A 20,791-nucleotide genomic window follows, 5' to 3' on the forward strand; every position below is an offset into this window, starting at 1 on the left:
CTCCCACAGCCATTTTGGAGCATTCCATATACTTTCATTTGGTATTAATCTAACATCATATTTTTCTGTGCTTCATACAACCAACTTACAGCTGTTATCAAATCGCAAAGCAGAAAATATTATCTTTACCACAATTCAATGAAATAGAAAACAAACCTTCAATCGGCAGTAGTAAAGAAAGACACCAAGACTCAAATACAGGTTCAAGGCAACTAGCCATAATGCTACTGGGACACGTTTGTTTGGTCTCATGCACTTAAAAGGAGTATGTAACTTTTAGTTCCTCCATAATTAGTCATTTATGTTTAAAATCTGAACACTGAATGAATTTGACTTAAATAGACAATTTAACCATAACTGAAATTGAGACACATACACTCAAAGCAAAAATAAAGTCTGTTTGACACTAAATGCAGTGGCGCACAGTGGATTAAATGCTAGACACATTGAAACTTAACTCTTATGGCGAATTTAGAGAAAGCGAGAAATATAAAACACGTATGCTTTTAAGCTAACGATCGTCCTGTGGAGTGATTATCAATTCCATTCTCTCACATAGGCATGTATATATGGCAGAACACAGTATTCTCTGGGTAAACGTTCAGACCCCTAGTTGTAGCCAAGTCGAATGCATCTCCAAGCCTCTTCGGCCCTTCTAGTTAACTGGTTCGGTCTCCTACCCCTAAGATGTTTTATAACATCGTCTACGATAATGACGGGTTCCTCATCCACCCTCCTCAGTCATCAGGATCCGTAATAAACTATTTATGGTGATCTCCCAAAAGAGTAGCGATAAAAATTCCCCTGTGGTGTGTCCTGTCATGGTACCCACATTTTATCCACCATATCCAGTCTCTAAGAACCCGGCATATCCGGTACTGGTTAAGGATTGGATGAGCGTGTCGGTTCTCATATTGTTAAATGTCTCTCGATGTCAATGTACACTAAAGGGTTGCACGGGCCGAATTGAACGAACCCTTGACATTTAAACTTTGCTTAAATTTTATTTTTTGGAAGATCGATTAATAAATGGGTTAGCAAAGGTCATAAAAGTGAAAATCAGGAGATGCATTTATATGGGAGCCATCTCTAAAACTGAGTATTATGGAAAATCGGACGAAAATATATATGGGAGCTATATCTAAATCTGAGCCGATTTCTATTAAATTCAATAGCAATACCGGGAGTCATAAAGGAATCCTTTGTACCAATTTTCGTGTGAATCGGTTAACAAAAGGCCAAATTATTACAATACTAGTCCAAATCGGAGGAACATATATATGGGAGCTATATCTAAATCTGAATCGATTTCTATGCAATTCACCAATAATGTCAAGACTTTTAAGAGAATCCCTTGTGCAAAGTTTAGTGAGAATCGGTTAACAAATGATGATAAAATTGCAACTTCAGTACAAATCGGACGAAAATATATATGGGAGCTGTATCTAAATCTGATCCGATTTTTATGAAATTCACCAACAATGTCGAAACATATAAGAAAATCTCTCGTACAAAATTTCGCGAAAATCAGTTTACAAACGACGATATAAATACAATTTTAGTCCAAATCGGACGAACACATATGGGAGCTATATCCAAATCTGAACCGATTTTTTTTCCAATTTCAAAAGGTTTCGTCTCTAGGCCAAAAAAATTTTTTATGCCATTTGAAGACAATCGGCTGAAAATTGCGACCTGTACTTTGTACACAAATTAACGTGGACAGACGGGCATAGATAAATCAAATCAGAAAGTGATTCTGAGTCGATCGGTATACTTATCAATGGGTCTATCTCTCTTCCTTCTGGGTGTTATAAACAAAATGTACTAAATTATAATACCCTGTACCACAGTTGTGGTGTAGGGTATAAAAAGATCCAAGTTATGGGGCTAAAGGTAAAGATATTTGAGAGTAATGAACGAATTTGATATCTCTTTTCATGGCAAAGTGTTTGGGGTGTCCCAACCTTAAAACACACCGAAACCGAACATATTTACCGACCATGGCAATAAAGGGCTCAAAAGAAAGGTATTTGGAAGCTGAGAACGAGTTCCATATCCATATTTGGGGCGAAATGTCTGAGAGGCCATCCCACTCCTCTCCGTTCGCCTTATTTTCAAAAAACGCCAGATCTAGGGTGGAGATTCGAGCGAACATATTGGTTCACTCTTATTGAAAACTAAAAACAAAATTTTTGTGGTTTTGTTCCGCTCCCAAAACCCGCCTAGTGAATATATAGAGCGATCTCGACAATATCGGCTTCAAAATAAAGGCAGTTAAGAGTAAAATAAGATTAAACAAGTAAGAGCGTGCTAAGTTCGGCCGGGCCGAATCTTATATACCCTCCACCATGGATCGCATTTGTCGAGTTCTATGCGCGGTATCTCTTTTTAGGCAAACAAAGAATATTGAATAAAAACTGTTATGCTATTGGAGCTTTATCAAGTTATAGTCCGATTCGGACCATAAATGAATGCTGAACATTGTAGAAGTCATTGTGTAATATTGCAGTTCATTCGGATAAGAATTGCGCGTTGTAGTGGCTCAAGAAGCAAAATCGGGAGATAGGTTTATATGGGAGCTGTATTAAGCTATTGATCGATTCAGGCCATATTATACACGTATGTTGAAGGTCATGAGAGATGCCGTTGTACAAAATTTCTGCCAAATCGGATGAAAATTGCGCCCTCTAGAGGCTCAAGAAGTCAAGATCCCAGATCGGTTTATATGGCAGCTATATCAAAACATGGACCGATTTGGCCCATTTACAATCCAAACCGACCTACACTAATAAAAAGTATTTGTGCAAAATTTCAAGCGGCTAGCTTTGCTCCTTCGAAAGTTAGCGTGCTTTTGACAGACAGACGGACGAACGGACGGACATGGCTAGATCGACTTAAAATGACATGACGATCAGGAATATATATACTTTATGGGGTCTCCGACGCATGTTTCGAGGTGTTACAAACAGAATGACGCAATTAGTATACCTCCATCCTATGGTGGAGGGTATAAAAATGAATAATGCCCCCCAAACCGGACATATTTACCGATCTTGGCAATATAGAATTCAAAAGAAAGGTATTTGGGCGCAATGTCCCCACCAATAGACAGAACTTATTTACAGACCATGGCAATATGGGACTCAAATAAATAAATGAAAGGTCTAAGTGACTTAAAAAACATGCAGCGGAGCGGGACGTATTCGCAAATGTCCTCACAACCTAAGCATAGCGGACGTTCCACAGATGGGAATTAGGGAGGAATAGTGCCTCAATTATGGACCAGTTTCCATTGATGGAGAGTATCGGCGTCATATGAACCTCGAACTGTATGATCTGTATGACGACGTTAGCATATTTAAATGTATCAAAACACAACTTGCCTCATGTTGTCAGAACCAATGAAGAAGCTCCAACGAAGAAGTCTTTTAAAGGCCATCACTGTTGCACATGCAAACCGGGACGAACAAAAGCCCGATGGAAAGATCAAGTGGTGCCGGAGATTTTAGAAAAAGTTCGACAAACGGAACCAATGTTCTGTCATAGCCAATTAAAGTCAAGTGCCCGAATTGGCTAAATGTTGAGAGAAGGTAAATTGGCCTCAGTATCCTATTGCCCAGACACCGAATACAATTGCAGGGTTCAGAAACATATCAATGTTTCTGTATCGAAATATAGATTGCGCCAGCACATTGGGCGACCGCAAATTAAAGTGGGTAATTTTAGTCCCAAAAATAACAAATGCTACGGATGGCAGTCATTTTCACTGTCACTTTCGCAATGTCTTCGGATCATTCAGTTCGCGAATGAATGAATAAAATATGGGAAAGGTCTTGGCTAACTCCTCTGTATGATCGTGAGTTGCTAGGAAACTATGTTATAGGGGAATAAAAGTCTTAGTTCTCTTATAGCTTACAGCAAGGATGAGTAAATGTGGTTTCTTGGCCACTGTTAGTTAAGAATTTTCAATACTAGGATCCTAATATTGAAACATCAGGCAATGCATTGAGCCGACAATGGTACCACAAAATCGCTCGGCCAGCGCCTAATCTGATAAGCTTCCGGAATAAGTTGATAACCAACTGGACAAAATTTGGAAGACTACTCAGAAGAAGACTTGGGCAAGATCATTTGAATTGTCCAAGCATAGAAGACATTGGGGTCTTTCGAAGATAGCTATCCTCTTCGGGAAAGGAAATCAGCCCAAGAAAAATCCTCGATGACCGGGGAGATTCGCAACATTGGGAAAGAGGTCCGCAGACTTTTTAACAGAGCACTTCGTAAAAAAGCGGAAGTATATTGGAATGTATATTACACACGGCCCAAGGAATATAATAAAAATACCAGTGCTTCCTGGAAACTTCTCTTCGAACAGGTTGATGGCGTTAATGACTCCACCACGTTAGTAGACGATATGGGAGTGAGATATGGGAGTGAGATGAAACCCCATTTTCCACAGGATACGACGGAACTCACGGAGACACCGGAATCTTGGAATAATATGGTTGATCGAAGGCTTACCATAATGGAATTTATGGTCAAGGAAACCTTCAAGAGCTTTAAACCATTTAAGTCACCCGGACCTGATGGAATATTTCCGGCGTTACTAAATAAAGAGGCAGACTATATTGCGCCCCAACTGGCCAATATTTTCACAGCGTACCTAGGACTTGCAAATACCTCGACAGCCAGGCAGTAGGCAAGGATGGTATTTATACCCAAGCCGGGCAAGGAAAGTTATGCGACACCAAAAGCCTGTCAGCCTGTCAAAGTCAACGTCCTTTCTACTCATAACCATGGAATGTATTGTGGACGCCATGATAAAGAGTAGGACATCTAGCGAACTGCTCAAATACAAACAGCATGCCTATGTCAAGGGAAGGTCGGTGAGGACTGCTCTGCCCGAGGGTGTGCATAAAATAGACAAAACCTTTGATGCCAAAACGTAAACCCTGGCGGTACGCATTGACATCGAGGGAGCTTTTGACAATGTGCGACCGACACACTGATCCAATTCTTAGACCAGTATCGGGTGGATACGGTCCTTACACACTGGATAAACCATATGCTAAGGAACAGGTGGATAAATTGTGTGTCCCATGACCTAAATATAAGGAAGAAAGTGGCACAAGGGACACAACAGGGGGAGCATTTTATCGCCACTTCTATGGGTGACCACCATAAATGATCTATTACGGATGCTGACTGAGGAGGAATTTAAACACGTCAACTACACAGACTTCTACGGGGTAAGCATCCGAACCGGCTATGCAGAAGGGCCGAAAGGGTCTTGCATACGGTATATGACTGGGCTAGACCCAGAGGTCTCAATGTTAACCCAGGCTGAAATATTCCTGTTCACGAGGAAGACGAAGGTGGGCCAATTTGAAGGACCACGCACCTCAATAGATATCTGACAATGTAAAATAATTAAGAGTGATCTTGAATAGTAAACTGAATTGGAAGTGTCACATTCAGGAGCGTACCGAGAAGGCTCACAGATGTTGTGTGCTCTGTCGACGGGCCGTAGGATAGAAATATGCCCTGAATCCGAGGATAATCCACTGGCTCTACCGGAGTGTGACTAGACCAATTCTTACTTACGCCTCAGAAGCCACTCAAGAAATTTTTTTCTACCAAAATTTAAGAAAAATCCTACCCAACTCCACCAAAACCTACCAAATGTTCAGCAAGCTAAGAATGCGGTATATCTTTTTTACCCACCACCGATGAGTTGACCATTTTGCAATTCCATTAGACAATCTATACATGTCCGCCTGTTTCTTTGTTAAAAACACTCTACAGCCTGAAGCTCAGAGATGGCCTATATCACGATAAAGCATCCATTATACCGGTCACCCGATTAGAAATCGTAAGTTCATAAAAGTATTATGGCCTTGATTTCCATGAACAAACTTACCTAACGTACAGCGATCTCGCGATTTGATAGTTTTTGAGGTCAGAAGTGCACTTTCACTACCCATTTTCCCCGTTACAGTGAGTTGCATGGACCCTTCAACATCTGAGTATGGACCAGATCTGTATGCTGTTGCCATATTGCCCTGTTTTCCGATTAAGGGCATTGAAAGCACAAATGCCTCATTTCCTATTCCAAAGTAATATGGAAGCTATCCCTTAACATTCGTACAGTTCCGTACAGTTACAGTCAATATCAGAATTTCGGGGTTTTCCCGAAATTAAAGTAGTGAGGCCCGTCGTAACAGTATTTGGCCCCTCGACATCGTTGTTTTTATTTTGCACTCTTAACGAATACACAGAAACTACTGAAAGTGAAATACTTTGGATTTATATGTTGGAAAAACCTACCAAAAACTGAGGTCAGCCTACCAACCTACCAAGAGAATAAAAACCTACCAATTTTAGGAGGAACCTACCAAAATCAGCAACACTGCTCAGTAGTTTGGTAGACTGCGATGGAAAAAAAGTTCAACCAAAGGATAATACAAGTTCAGAGAACATATTGTCATGACATAGGCAGAGCGATGAGAACCACGCCCACTAGGGCACTGGAGACTATTCTAGATATCCGACCCATAGACATAAAGATTAAGTGCGAGGCAGCCACTGCGGCTATGAGACTGGATTGAGGATGGGAGAAGCTCGTACCATAGCGGTATAATCGAGGCGACGATAGGAAACCTGGAAGGAATGGAAGTGGTTTCCGATCGGATACCTGAGATGAATCTTGAAGTCGAGTGCGAGGCACTGCTGCCATCGGCACAGTCTTGAAATGACCGAAACCTAGTATTGCCTTCTGGAAGATCATGTTACACGGATGGATCAACTCTAAAGGACAGAATGGTCCTGGGGGTCTACATTGAGAACCCAGTGACTAAGATCTGTTTAAGACTCCCTGAAATTTTCGACCGATTGGTATAAAGCGAGCAGCTACGGCTTTAATGATATCTCGGAATTTTCTCTCGGCAACTATCGCATTGAAGTGCAGCCTTCAATCTGCTCTGCCCCACTGATCGTTACCCAGAAGAGAATGCCATGAAATGTGATGTGTATTAAAGTCTCCTAGAATCAGGCGGTTTTGGCCAAACAGTTGGCCACTAATATCGGGTCTGTAAACCTCGCCATTAATTGGGACACAATAACCAACCGGCGGTATAAACACTTTGTATAGCTCTAGCTCGGTAATATTGGACTTGACTGCTATCCTCATACATTCCATGTAGGAGTCAATAGCACCAGGCGAAGACGAAATGGGTCTATACTGCACGGAATAGTGTATCATAAAGGTCAATCCCCCACTTCCACTCCTTACGCGATGCTTAAGTAGCATTAGTGCTTACGCGATGCTTAAGTAGCATATTATATTCGTGACAGCTGTTTAAGACTCCCTGTCCATAATACAGTTCTACAGGCGGAGATCCGGGCGATCACAGAATGCGTGAGTAAGTGTGGTGTTAACGGGAGGACGTCGAGTACGAACATCTTTACGGACAGTAAACAGGCCATAAGGGCAATAACAACCACGACGGTAAGGTCATGAACAGCCTTGGAGTGTAAGAAGGAGATTAACGCATTCTCTGAGGATGGCACGATCCGCACGGTTCGGGTGTCGGACCATAGCGGAGTAACTGGGAATGAGCACACACACGATTTGAGAGTGAAGGCCAGAGAACTGCCGTCAATAAACTTGGTTAAGCTTGGAGTTAAGGGCGTGGGCGACGAATGCACATATAACCCTGTGGAACAGCAAATTGGTCGGTAGGACGGCAGGATCCAGATCGTGAAAAGACGAGGCTATTACTGAAAGGTAGCAAGAAGGAGGTCAGTATAGCTTTCGCTATCATAACGGGACACATAAGTCTACGAGCTCACTTATATAAAATCGGTGCGGCAAGTAGATGATGAGACGTTGGAGTATTTTGTCATTTCCCAGCTTTCGCGGCTAAAAGACACCGGCACTTAGGTGGGGACACTATGCAAGACATGAACCAACTTAGGGACGTGGCATGGAAAACAATTAAGGATTTTGTAAGTAGCACGGAAATCCAAACTTAGATTTTCTTTTTCGAGGTTACTTTTTTAGTATTTAGAGAGCACAACAAACCTATTACCAGCTTAGGCGTATGTCCATAGTGGCATGGGGCGGTAATATCCGCACCCTCTTTTGAACCTAACCTAACCTTCTAGCAATGAAGAAAACAGTGTCGCAAAACACGGTAGAATGTTGCAACATTTGTTAATCAACCATCATTGTCTCAATGAAAAGTGTAAAATTTCTAATCTCTGGAGTTTAAGATTCTTGACTTGCATGCGCCATGGAACCAGAATATATTGCAGAAAGAAAACTTTCACTTTCACAATTTGTCATGTACTCAGTTGTGTGTGATTGTTTGCTTGTGTGACACAAACAATGGACGGACTTCTTAATGTCACTATTTATGACCATATTAAAAGTATTGCTTTATCACTGAATAGCCTCTGTCTTTGCGGTATGCATGTATGTCTGCCTGCCTTGTTTCATTTCCAAACATTGATGGGTAATTTCATAGCTTGCACTTGGTTACGGTGCTTTGGTATGGTTTTCTAGCACGTTCGCGACATATCGTTCGTTTGGACAGCATAAGTCAGCAATAGTTTGTGTGTGTGTGTGTGTGGGTGTGTGTGTGTTGACTGTTGTAGGTGCGAACCGAGCACATCCATCCATTGGGTTTCTGGTGTCAATAACAATCTAAAGAAGAAATTTGTCGCCAAATTGTGGATGGGTTGCACATAAAGTACATATGGACGAGCCCAGCCAAAACTGCACGTAAAGTTCGAACGAAGCGATAATTGTAAATTCCAGTCAGCGATATTTTGTCTTGGGATAAGCCAAACAGCCGGTTAGATGGACGCATAAACCTTTTCGATGTCTTAAAAGACGACGGCAAACTTACGTAGATATTTTTTGTACTACACATTCCTCTGCCACCCATTTCTTCACCACCCCACACCGCCCATTTTAGGGTGTTGCTAAGGTTTTTAATTTCACTTTGCCATATATTTTTTTTTTTGGAATTTCTTTGCAAGACTTTTTATTTTCAAGTGTATTGATATGTATAAAGTTAAGACATTAGTGCTTGATTTTTTTTATATGACCAATAAAATTGTTGCTTCCATTTTGTTTTTAAATTTGTTTTTAAAATTGTATGTGTTTTTTTTCTCATGTGGAATTTTTGTATATGATTGGTATATTAAAAATGAAAGTTCAATTATTATTGTTAGCGAAGACAATCAATCCATCGCTAAGTTAAATATCAACGACGGAGGGTTGAACACAAGGGCTGTCAATTATAACTCAAATGTATGTGTCTTAAGTCTTTTGTTCAATGTTCAAATTTTAACTTGCAGATTTATGAGAGTGCTTGTAGACTTCCCAATCAAATTTGTCTGTTTGCGCTTTCTTTTTTTGTCTTAAAATCCTATTGAGATTCCATTGCAGGATATTGTCCACCTTTAGACCATTGTTTAATGATTTCTATTCAAAGAATAGTCAGTAAAACGTGTGTTGTTGATAAAAGCATATGACTGGTTTCATGTATCGCGATTTCATTTTCGACCAGGAAAAATCATCAGCAGGAGATGTCAAATGGGTCATATTGCTTTACAACCATTCCAACTAGAGTAAGTTATAAACCACCCATCTAGCCCTGTTCAAATTCAGATGTGTGCTTTACAACTTACTCTAGTTGGAATGGTTGTAAAGCACCATGATCATTTGACATCTCCTGCTGAGGATTTCTATGAAATTTTCTCTAAAGACAAAATTTCTATGAAATTTTCTCTAAAGACAAAATTTCTATGAAATTTTCTCTAAAGACAAAATTTCTATGAAATTTTCTCTAAAGACAAAATTTCTATGAAATTTTCTCTAAAGACAAAATTTCTATGAAATTTTCTCTAAAGACAAAATTTCTATGAAATTTTCTCTAAAGACAAAATTTCTATGAAATTTTCTCTAAAGACAAAATTTCTATGAAATTTTCTCTAAAGACAAAATTTCTATGAAATTTTCTCTAAAGACAAAATTTCTATGAAATTTTCTCTAAAGACAAAATTTCTATGAAATTTTCTCGTAAAGACAAAATTTCTATGAAATTTTCTCTAAAGACAAAATTTCTATGAAATTTTCTATAAAGACAAAATTTCTATGAAATTTTCTCTAAAGACAAAATTTCTATGAAATATTCTCTAAAGACAAAATTTCTATGAAATTTTCTCTAAAGACAAAATTTCTATGAAATTTTCTCTAAAGACAAAATTTCTATGAAATTTTTCTGTTAAGACAAAATTTCTATGAAATTTTCTCTAAAGACAAAATTTCTATGAAATTTTCTCTAAAGACAAAATTTCTATGAAATTATCTCTAAAGACAAAATTTCTATGAAATTTTCTCTAAAGACAAAATTTCTATGAAATTTTCTATAAAGACAAAATTTCTATGAAATTTTCTCTAAAGACAAAATTTCTATGAAATTTTCTCTAAAGACAAAATTTCTATGAAATTTTCTCTAAAGACAAAATTTCTATGAAATTTTCTCTAAAGACAAAATTTCTATGAAATTTTCTTCAAAGACAAAATTTCTATGAAATTTTATCCAAAGACAAAATTTCTATGGAATTTTCTCTAAAGACAAAATTTCTGTGAAATTTTCTCTAAAGACAAAATTTCTATGAAATTTTCTCTAAAGACAAAATTTCTATGAAATTTTCTCTAAAGACAAAATTTCTATCAAATTTTCTCTAAAGACAAAATTTCTATGAAATTTTCTCTAAAGACAAAATTTCTATGAAATTTTCTCTTAAGACAAAATTTCTATGAAATTTTCTCTAAAGACAAAATTTCTATGAAATTTTCTCTAAAGACAAAATTTCTATGAAATTTTCTCTAAAGACAAAATTTCTATGAAATTTTCTCTAAAGACAAAATTTCTATGAAATTTTCTCTAAAGACAAAATTTCTATGAAATTTTCTCTAAAGACAAAATTTCTTTGAAATTTTCTCTAAAGACAAAATTTCTTTGAAATTTTCTCTAAAGACAAAATTTCTATGAAATTTTCTCTAAAGACAAAATTTCTATGAAATTTTCTCTAAAGACAAAATTTCTATCAAATTTTCTCTAAAGACAAAATTTCTATCAAATTTTCTCTAAAGACAAAATTTCTATCAAATTTTCTCTAAAGACAAAATTTCTATCAAATTTTCTCTAAAGACAAAATTTCTATGAAATTTTCTCTAAAGACAAAATTTCTATGAAATTTTCTCTAAAGACAAAATTTCTATGAAATTTTCTCTAATCGATTTTACCAGTCTTGGAGAAAGTCTTGGAAGAAATTGTAGTCAGAAGACTTAACAATTTCCTGATAAAATATCAAATAATAAACAAATTCCAGTTCGGGTTTCAAAAAGGGAAAAATATTAATCAGCTTCTTGGATATTTCTCAAACCACATAAACAAGCATCTTAATAAAAGCCATCACTGCCTAGCACTATTCATTGACTTCAGCAAGGCTTTTGACACGCTGTCGCATGTGCAGCTATTAAATACTTTAGAAAAATGTGGAATAAGAGGGAATTGTCTAAATTGGTTTAGGGATTATCTCAACTGTAGGCAATATACAGTTAAAATTGATAATGAATTGAGTTACCAAAAGCCAGTCAATTTCGGAGTACCTCAAGGATCTAAATTAGGCCCGATATTGTACATAATCTATGCAAATGAGATGATTGAACTGCTAAAAAACAGCACTGCTTTTTCTTATGCAGATGACACTGCAATTCTTGTGGAACATAAAAACCTAAAAGAAGCTGAAATAGTAATGCAGAATGAACTGAACATTCTTTGCAAATGGTGTCACGACAATGGCCTTATAATCAACGCAAACAAAACCAAAATTATGCATATCAGACCTAGACACGTACCAAAAACTGATGTAAAAATAACTTTCCATAATTTCGATTGCCTTCACCGATCTTGCACTTTCGGAGATATTGGGACTATAGTTGATAATTGTGAAACAACCATAGAACTCGTCGATACTTACAAATATCTAGGCGTACATTTAGATCACAACTTTAAATGGAAAGTGCATATTGAACACCTATCAAAACAGCTACGTAAATGTATGTTCGCTTTATACCACCTTAGCAATTGCGCGCCATACTTTGTGCTTAGACAGGCATATTTCGCATTGGTGGAATCTCAACTGAGGCATGGCGTAACTGCGTGGGGAAAGTCAAAAAACTGCAGAATACTACAAACATACCAAAACAGGCTTGTTAAGCTTTTATACAAAAATAGAAGTAAAACAACAACGGACAACAACTCAACACCCACACAAAGCAAAGAACTTTATAACATCCTAGAAATACTTAACATCGACGGAATCTACAATTCAACTATAGCTCGTGAATTCTTCAACAATTCATCCATATTGAAACGCATAAGCCACAGTAGAAACACTCGTAGCAAGTCCGCAGGAAAGTACGAAATACCCAAGTATTCGAACGATTATGGCAAATTATCTTTAGAGGTCACCTTGCCATACTTTTTAAATAAATTACCACAAAATATTGTAAATAGTAACAATAAATTTGAAAGAAATAAATTGATAAAAAAGTTCCTTATAGTAAACTAAGTGCACAATCTAAACCATAATTGTAAAAATTTAAAAAAAAAAAAAAAAAAAAAAAAAAAAAAAAAAAAAAAAAAAAAATTGTATTAATATTCTTGTTTTTCCATTTTGATATTTGTTATATTAACATTGTCTTTTTTAATATTTTTTTATATATAATACTACTAATGTAGACACATATACTACAGCTTGGCTGATATACATCCTACAGACAAGCCGATATGGCTTCGTGGGAATTTATATATATATATCATATAAGTCATTGTAAAACTGAAAGAAATCAATAAATAAAAATAAATAAATAAAAAAATAAAAAAAAAAAAAAAAAAAAAAAAAAGACAAAATTTCTATGAAATTTTCTCTAAAGACAAAATTTCTATGAAATTTTCTCTAAAGACAAAATTTCTATGAAATTTTCTCTAAAGACAAAATTTCTATGAAATTTTCTCTAAAGACAAAATTTCTATGAAATTTTCTCTAAAGACAAAATTTCTATGAAATTTTCTCTAAAGACAAAATTTCTATGAAATTTTCTCTAAAGACAAAATTTCTATGAAATTTTCTCTAAAGACAAAATTTCTATGTAATTTTCTCTAAAGACAAAATTTCTATGTAATTTTCTCTAAAGACAAAATTTCTATGAAATTTTCTCTAAAGACAAAATTTCTATGAAATTTTCTCTAAAGACAAAATTTCTATGAAATTTTCTCTAAAGACAAAATTTCTATGAAATTTTCTCTAAAGACAAAATTTCTATGAAATTTTCTCTAAAGACAAAATTTCTATGAAATTTTCTCTAAAGACAAAATTTCTATGAAATTTTCTCTAAAGACAAAATTTCTATGAAATTTTCGACCGATTGGTATAAAGCGAGCAGCTACTGCTTTTATGATGTCTCAGAATTTTCTCTCGGCAACTATCGCATTGACGTCCAGCCTTCAATCTGCTCTGCCCCACTGATCGTTACCCAGAAGACAATGCCATGAAATGTGATGTGTATTAAAGTCTCCCAGAATCAGGCGGTTTTGGCCAAAGGTAGGCCACTAATTCGGGTCTGTAAACCTCACCATTAATTGGGACACAATAACCAACCGGCGGTATAAACACTTTGTATAGCTCTAGCTCGGTAATACTGGGCTTGACTGCTATCCTCATACATTCCATGTAGGACTCAATAGCACCAGGCACCACCAAGAGGAAATGGGTCAATACTGCACGGAATGGTGTATTACAAATGTCAGTCCCCCACTTCCACTTCTTACGCAATGCTTAAGTAGCACATTATATTCGTGACAACTATGCAGGCTGTGGTCAGCTTTGTCTCTTGAATCGCTGCAACCAATATGTACTTTCGACTCATAAAATCGACTCTCTCGTCGATCATGTCTCGGAGACCATTGCAATTTAATTGCAAGAAGGATTCACTTTCCGGCACTGGTCCGACACGGGAGACCGGAGGCGTCATATAGTCCGACGACGAAGGCGACGACGAAGCTTGTGGGTGTCTGTGTTCGCACAGTGCGACCCTACTCCCGTGACGTAAGGCTAGAATATGATTGGAAATATAACCACAGAACAGATCCAGCGACCGAGGTTCTCTTCAATTCCGGCACGGACCAGAAGCGTACGGAGTACTGTATCCAGGTTATACGAAATAAATCCCAATGAAATAACTTCCAAAGAAAAAGGCAAATAAACCCCAAATAAATCGTTGACATTTACATATTTTTGCCTTTGGATTTATTTCACTATTTTGGGCTATATTTAATTTTTAGGTTGGGACTTATTTAATTTTTTATTTGGGACCTAGTTATTAGGAATTATTTCATTGGGAGGTTATTGCGCACAGCCTTGTAGCCAGGAGTAGTCAGTTATAGTGTTTCCTCACAATACATTGTCTTTAAGTGTTCTGACTTCTGAATGTAAGCTACAGTACTACGCGAGGAGAATAGGATCTTCCATAGCCCAGATACCTCAGATGTATCTTCCATGTAGCTGCAGAATTCCATACGTTTTCCGACTTCTGAATGTAAATATGCAAATTTGCCCATGAACATTCTATTAAGGTACAGGAGCAAACTACTGAATGTACCCTACTGTAATACCTGAGGAGGAAAGGATCTTCCATAGCCCACATACCTCGAATGTATCTTCCACGCACCTGCAGAATTCCATCCAGGGTTTATTCTGAGTTTTTTTCAGCTCTCCCTTTTATTAGGTTGCAAATGAACATTTGACAAAGGAACAGGGGCTAACTTCTCACATATCAATGAGTGCAGTCCGATTCAAGTTTAAGCTCAATGATAAGGGGCCTTTTCATAGCCGAGTCCTAGAGAAGAATTTTTTACATGGCAAAGTAAATCGCAAATGTCGTCAGCATTAGTAGGGGATAACCACCGCTGAAAATTATTTCTAATGTTCTCGCCAGGAGATGCTAAGCCCTGCTCTACGATGGCCTCCAATTAAGTTAGCTCAGCTTTACATGTGTCCCATATTAAGCCCATATGCGCATGTGGCGTTCGCCTTTTGGAACCCTTCCTTAGACCAGATAGTTCTGTCTTCCGCCATAGCGCTCGGTTCTGGGACATGCTGACTGATTTCAGGTGATTCACGGTCCGTGGTAACGCTGTAGAAAGTATCCCAATCTCTTGGCGGAGACTGTAGCTATATAACGGTGATCAGTAAAGTTGTTGTCATCCCAGACTTAACAGTCACATATACTTCCGCTGATATTCTTCGATACAAAAGTACCATCTAGCGTCCTCCAGCCTGTTCCAGGTAAGAAATGTCCGCTTATTCTTTAATACGCCATATTACAACTGATAAAACATTTCTTCTAAATGAGGTTAGGTTGAAGGGTAACGACTAGCAGCCTCAATAACTATCCGTTTCAGTCGAAATCTTAAGTCCATTGTGTTCAACCTAGAAGAAAGTAGCAGAGAAAAGAGGAGATGGAGAAAAAAAATAGATAAACATAAACCAAAGAACGATGCAAGACAACAATAAGGACGGAAAAACGAAATGAAACGCATTTTGTACCTGAGTTCTGGTACTCATTTTGTACCAGAACTCAGGAATAACAAGATGGCTAAAAGTCTGTAGGGAATGCAGGCTCGGAAAGAGGTGTTCACCCATTATCCTGTGTCTTCTTGTCGCAAGTAATGGACAGTGCCACAACAGCTCGTCATCGCACATCCTGCAGAAATCTGCCTTTTCCTACACCCATCGTGACGTCAAAGATTTGACGTTGCAATGACCAGTCAGGACTCCTATCAGCAGTCCTAAGTCATGCTTTCTCAGCCCCAAAATAAGCGACGTTCTGTCTCGCGAAGAACTCGGCCACAGAGCCTTTGACACCCTATAACATACAGCACTAGCCCACGCCTTATTGGCGCAGTCAAAGTAAAAGCAAGCTCGCACGGTGGAGGTCTCACTGATTCCGAATCGCTTAAGAAATGGAGGATAGACCCATCTCGCCTACGCCCGGCGCTAGTAACCCCTACATGGGGTGCATGGGGATAGCAGTCAGGTCCGGTACTGCCGAGATAGAGCTATACAAGGTGTATATACCGCCGGTTGGTATATACCGGTCGGCAGTACCGGACCTGACTGCTATCCCCATGCACCCCATGTAGGGGTTACTAGCGCCGGGCGTAGGCGAGATGGGTCTATCCTCCATTCTTTAAGCGACTCGGAATCAGTGAGACCTCCACCGTGCGAGCTTCTACTATGACAAGCCCGACATAAGTGGGCTAGGAGACTTTAATGCGCATCACATTTCATGGTATTCTCCCCTAGGTATCGACAGCGGGCTATTGCTTTGGCAGAGCAGATTAAAGGCTCCCCTGATCTCCTGAGTGACGAATCCTGGCAAGGCCTTATTTCTTTGGGATCAGACCACCTCCTTATATATCTCACAATCGACCGGCCATCGGACTTCATAACCTCTTAGCGCCGACGTTTATCAATCAGAAGAAGGCCGATTGGGTCGGCATCAGAGAATACACCAATCGCCGCTTCAGTGAACTAACACAAAACGGGAGCTCTGTCACTTTTGACGACGTAACCGTGGCTGATCTGAAGAGGTGCGCCAGGTTGTTCAACCGTCAATTTATTGTGCATCTCCAAAGTGACAAGGCTAGGAGGAAAGCCATTCGTCGTATCCGTGGTCATCGAGCCGATGGACAGCCATCATAATTTACCGTGGGCGAAGTTACGAATATCATCCGTGGCACCAAATCAACCAAGGCGTTGGGCCCCGACGGAATCTCTACACTGATGCTGAAGAATCTACATCTACCTGGAGTTGAGTACCTTACGACTGTCCTCGACCTGTCTTTGAACACTCTTACAGTTCCCGATGTCTGGAAAATGGACAGGGTGATCCCGCTACCAAAGCCTGGAAAGGACCTGGGTTTGGGGGAGTCGTACAGACCGATCTCCCTTCTCTCACCAGTAGCCAAGAAACTTAAGGCATCCGGCACGGGATCCACAGGTTGCGGATCAGTGAGAGGTCGGGTGGCACCGGCTATTGCACAAATACTGAGTGCTTACGATGCTCGATATGACAAGTCGAGTTATTGGGGCCTTTAAATAACCAATGGCCCCCCTGTTCCCGTCGCGATCGGTCCTTTGGACCGGAACGAGCTTGCTCACCTATAGAATCTTGACAAGGATCGCCACCTCCACATGAAAATGTGGTTACGAAGACGACGAAACTTGAGGCATTACTCCTCCCGAGCCTCGTAGGAGAATTTCCATTCGCCGAGCATCAGCATGGATTTCGAAGACTGCATAGCACAACAACTGATTTGCATGCCATCTTGATGACGATATCGCCCGCATTAGCAACGACCTTCACTCTCTCCCACTCTATTGATCTCAGAATCCCATTGATCAACAAAAGCCACAATAGAGGATAGAAGACTCCTCCTTGCGGAGTTCCTCTGGTCCCAATCTTCCTTATCCAGCCCTCTGCAAGCGATGCACTGATAATCCGGCCTTTCAGCATCATATCTACCCAATTAACTAAAAAAGGGGGGGATCTTCAGGTCCACCACAACGCTACTATAAGTAGCTGCTTCCATCAAGAGGACCTTTAGAAAAAAACTCACAGCGATCATGGCTAAAATAATGCTAAAAACCCGGATTTAATGATTTTTCTCAGTTAAAACTATATTACACTTTCTTTCGGAGGCCACCGTAGTGCAGAGGTTAGCATGTGCGCCTATGACGCTGAACTCCTGGGTTTGAATCCTGGCGGGAACATCAGAAAAAAAAAGATTTTAGTGGTGGTTATCCCCTCCTAATGCTGGCGACATTTTAAGATACTGTGCCATTTGGTATGGCAGCCATGTAACAACATCTCCACAAAGAGGTGTCGCTCTGCGGCACGCCGTTCGGACTCGCCCATAAAAAGAAAGTCGCTTATCATTGAGCTTAAACTTAAATCGGACAGCATTCATTGATATGTAAGAAGTTTGCCCCGCTCCTTAATGGAATGTTCATGGGCAAATTTGCATTTACTCTTCCTCTTCGGTACTAAACGAGGTTTCAGATACGGTTACTAGCCTTGTATAATTTTTTTTTTACGTAATGATTATACGTAATGCGCAATTGTATTACATGTACTACAGCGTTGGCCTGTCAAATCATTAAGAATCAAAGCATGCCTTCTGATGGCAAACGTCGACTAACTTCATAAAAAGACCGGAGAGGCTCCAGCTCGGGATGACTATGACCACCACACAGGCTGGAACTTTAAGCTCCAATCTGCATGGTGTTCTTCGTTATCACGAGAAGCCTGGCTGGGAGCTACCACAGGTTGCGGATAGTGGAATGCTCCATACAGTGTAGCTACAACTGGAGTCGCGGATAATCAGCGGTGGATACCGCTTGTTTAAATACTGAGTGCTTTGGTGCTCGATACCACCGGAACGAGCTTGCTCACCTATAAGAGCTTGACGAGGATCGCCACCTCCACATGCAAATGTGACTACAATAACAACATCGGAGCAACACTGCCAAAATTATGGCCGGTATGGTGCAGTAGATATAACTCAAATCATTCGAGGTATGACACCAACAACCATTGTCCTGTAAAAGACACTCAATTTTTAAAGAAACAATCAATCAAACAATTTTTAAACTAAAGCCAACTCGAAAGCCATTAGTAAATATTCCGGCAATTTGCCTCCAAAAGAGCAGCTGTATTCATTGCAATAAACTTAAAAATCCATCATATAAACAATTTAACATTATTAGCAAATCCATTTCATTTCGTTTTAATCCTATTATTTGTTAGGTATCTATCATCATCATCCGATACGTCTTCATCCATGTTTTCTTCTTCATCGTCCTCTTCTTCTCTTCGTTTTCTTTCCAATTCCCGGGAAAACAGTTCTTTAAATGCCTCATACTCTGCCAATGAGACATGACACACCTTTGTCGCAAATGTTTTATCAGATGTATCGGTTATTTTGTACAAACGTGGATTTTTGCTAGGCTCATTTGGATCAGCTTTAAGCGGTCGAGGCTTGAACAAAGCCAAGCGTTCCAAGAAGATATGCCTATACTTGATCTCATCTAAAGATTTCGAGAGTGCCTCTGATTTAACAATCTCTGGTATTTCTATACGCATGACTTCCTTCATGTAAACTATTTTAGCTTCTATGACATCGGTAGATTGTTCAATTAATGTTGGGCAATTCATCAAAAGTTTCCATACATTTTTAGTTGTACCAACATAGCTACGAAGAAATGTTATGTGTTTTAGCAACCTTCTCTTATCGTCGACATCCAAGAGGGCAGGGTATTTGGTAATCAGCAGGAATAGGAAATGTTCACCAAATTGACAGGACCGCCAGTATTCAAGAGTCTCTATGATTTTTTGTGGCGAGCGCATTAGAACTTGAGGATTTCCCGTGACAATTCGTAAGAAGTTGTTGGTGTCCAACCCGTGGTTTGAAAATGTTGCATGTGCCTTTTGCCACATTTGTGGCGACACGGACTGCAATAGTGGTTGAACTTGTACAGCTTCCTGTATGTGTTCTTTTTGCAGTTCATAGTCACTGCCTGGCGGCGATTCCAATCCTATTCCCTCCTTTGAGGGTGTAGTTAAGTAACGTACTCGTTGAGTGCACTAAAAGAAAACAGTTTCTAGTTTAAATTCCACCTTGTATATTTTGTAATTAATCTCACTTTTGAATTAACTGTATTGTGTTTAAACTTTGTAACAATATTCCTTAACATTTCATTTAATATATCGACAGAAGTCTATCTAGCCTAGTCAAAACCAAATGCTTTTATTTTTTTATTTTGTCATATGCGGTCTTTGGTCAAAACAAATATAAGGGGCCGAGTTTACATTAACCATATGACAAACAGTGGCTCACAGAGATTTTAGGAATTTTACAAGATGCTCAAACTTGGTATGCTTTCTTAGTAAGTCGGACAGACAGGTTCATAAGTGTGTGAAACATTACTTACGGTATGATGTTTTGCAATTTTCCATTAAATAAAAAATAGTCCTTTAATCTTGCTATGTACGGTGCCAAAAGATAAAGAAAATGTTTATTACTATATTTCACAAACTTTTTTAACAAATAGAGCGTAATTTTGAAATTTACACTAATAAGCAGGGCCAAGCCCTGGCAGAGTTCTAAATACTAACGACCTAATAACACTTAATAATGGCCCGGAGATCCGGGCGATCACGGAATGCGTGAAGTGGTGTGGTGCCAACGCGAGGACGTCGAGTGTGAACAACTTACGGACAGTAAAATTGTCATAAGGGCTTTAAGAACCATTACGGTAAGGTCACGAACAGTATTGCAGTGTTTAAAAAAGATTAACGCCATCTATGAGGATGGAAAAATTCGCATCGTTTGGGTGCCGGGCCATAACAAAGTAAGGGGGAAAGAAAGGGCAGACGATTTGGTGGTGAAGGCCACAGGACTATCGTCAATATACTTGGTTAACCTGAAGCCTTTCGGGTCGACGCAGTCCGAGTTAAGGGAGTGGGCGACGAATGAGCATGCAGCATTGTGGAAAAGCGAAACAATCGGTAGGACGGCGAAAATCCTAAGGGAAATTCAGATTATGAGAAGACGAGGCTATTACTAAAAGGAAGGAAGGA

General features: G+C 39.1%; 2 protein-coding genes across 2 annotated transcripts in view; both read right to left on the bottom strand.

Moving 5' to 3' along the window:
• Window positions 1-20,791, bottom strand: part of LOC106086208 (aspartate--tRNA ligase, mitochondrial) — a 340,688-nt gene that overhangs the window by 213,138 nt on the left and 106,759 nt on the right. The gene's annotated exons all lie outside the window — the stretch shown is intronic.
• On the bottom strand, window positions 18,824-19,983 carry LOC106086129 (transcription termination factor 4, mitochondrial). Its single transcript, XM_013250664.1, has 2 exons — window positions 19,855-19,983; window positions 18,824-19,795 (listed from the first exon to the last, which is right to left on the bottom strand). Exons 1-2 carry the CDS (start codon window positions 19,903-19,905, stop codon window positions 18,929-18,931), a joined length of 918 nt encoding a protein of 305 aa, XP_013106118.1. The 5' UTR covers window positions 19,906-19,983; the 3' UTR covers window positions 18,824-18,928.

This window comes from Stomoxys calcitrans, chromosome 3 (assembly GCF_963082655.1).
Source record: "Stomoxys calcitrans chromosome 3, idStoCalc2.1, whole genome shotgun sequence".
Taxonomy (NCBI): Eukaryota; Metazoa; Arthropoda; class Insecta; order Diptera; family Muscidae; genus Stomoxys; species Stomoxys calcitrans.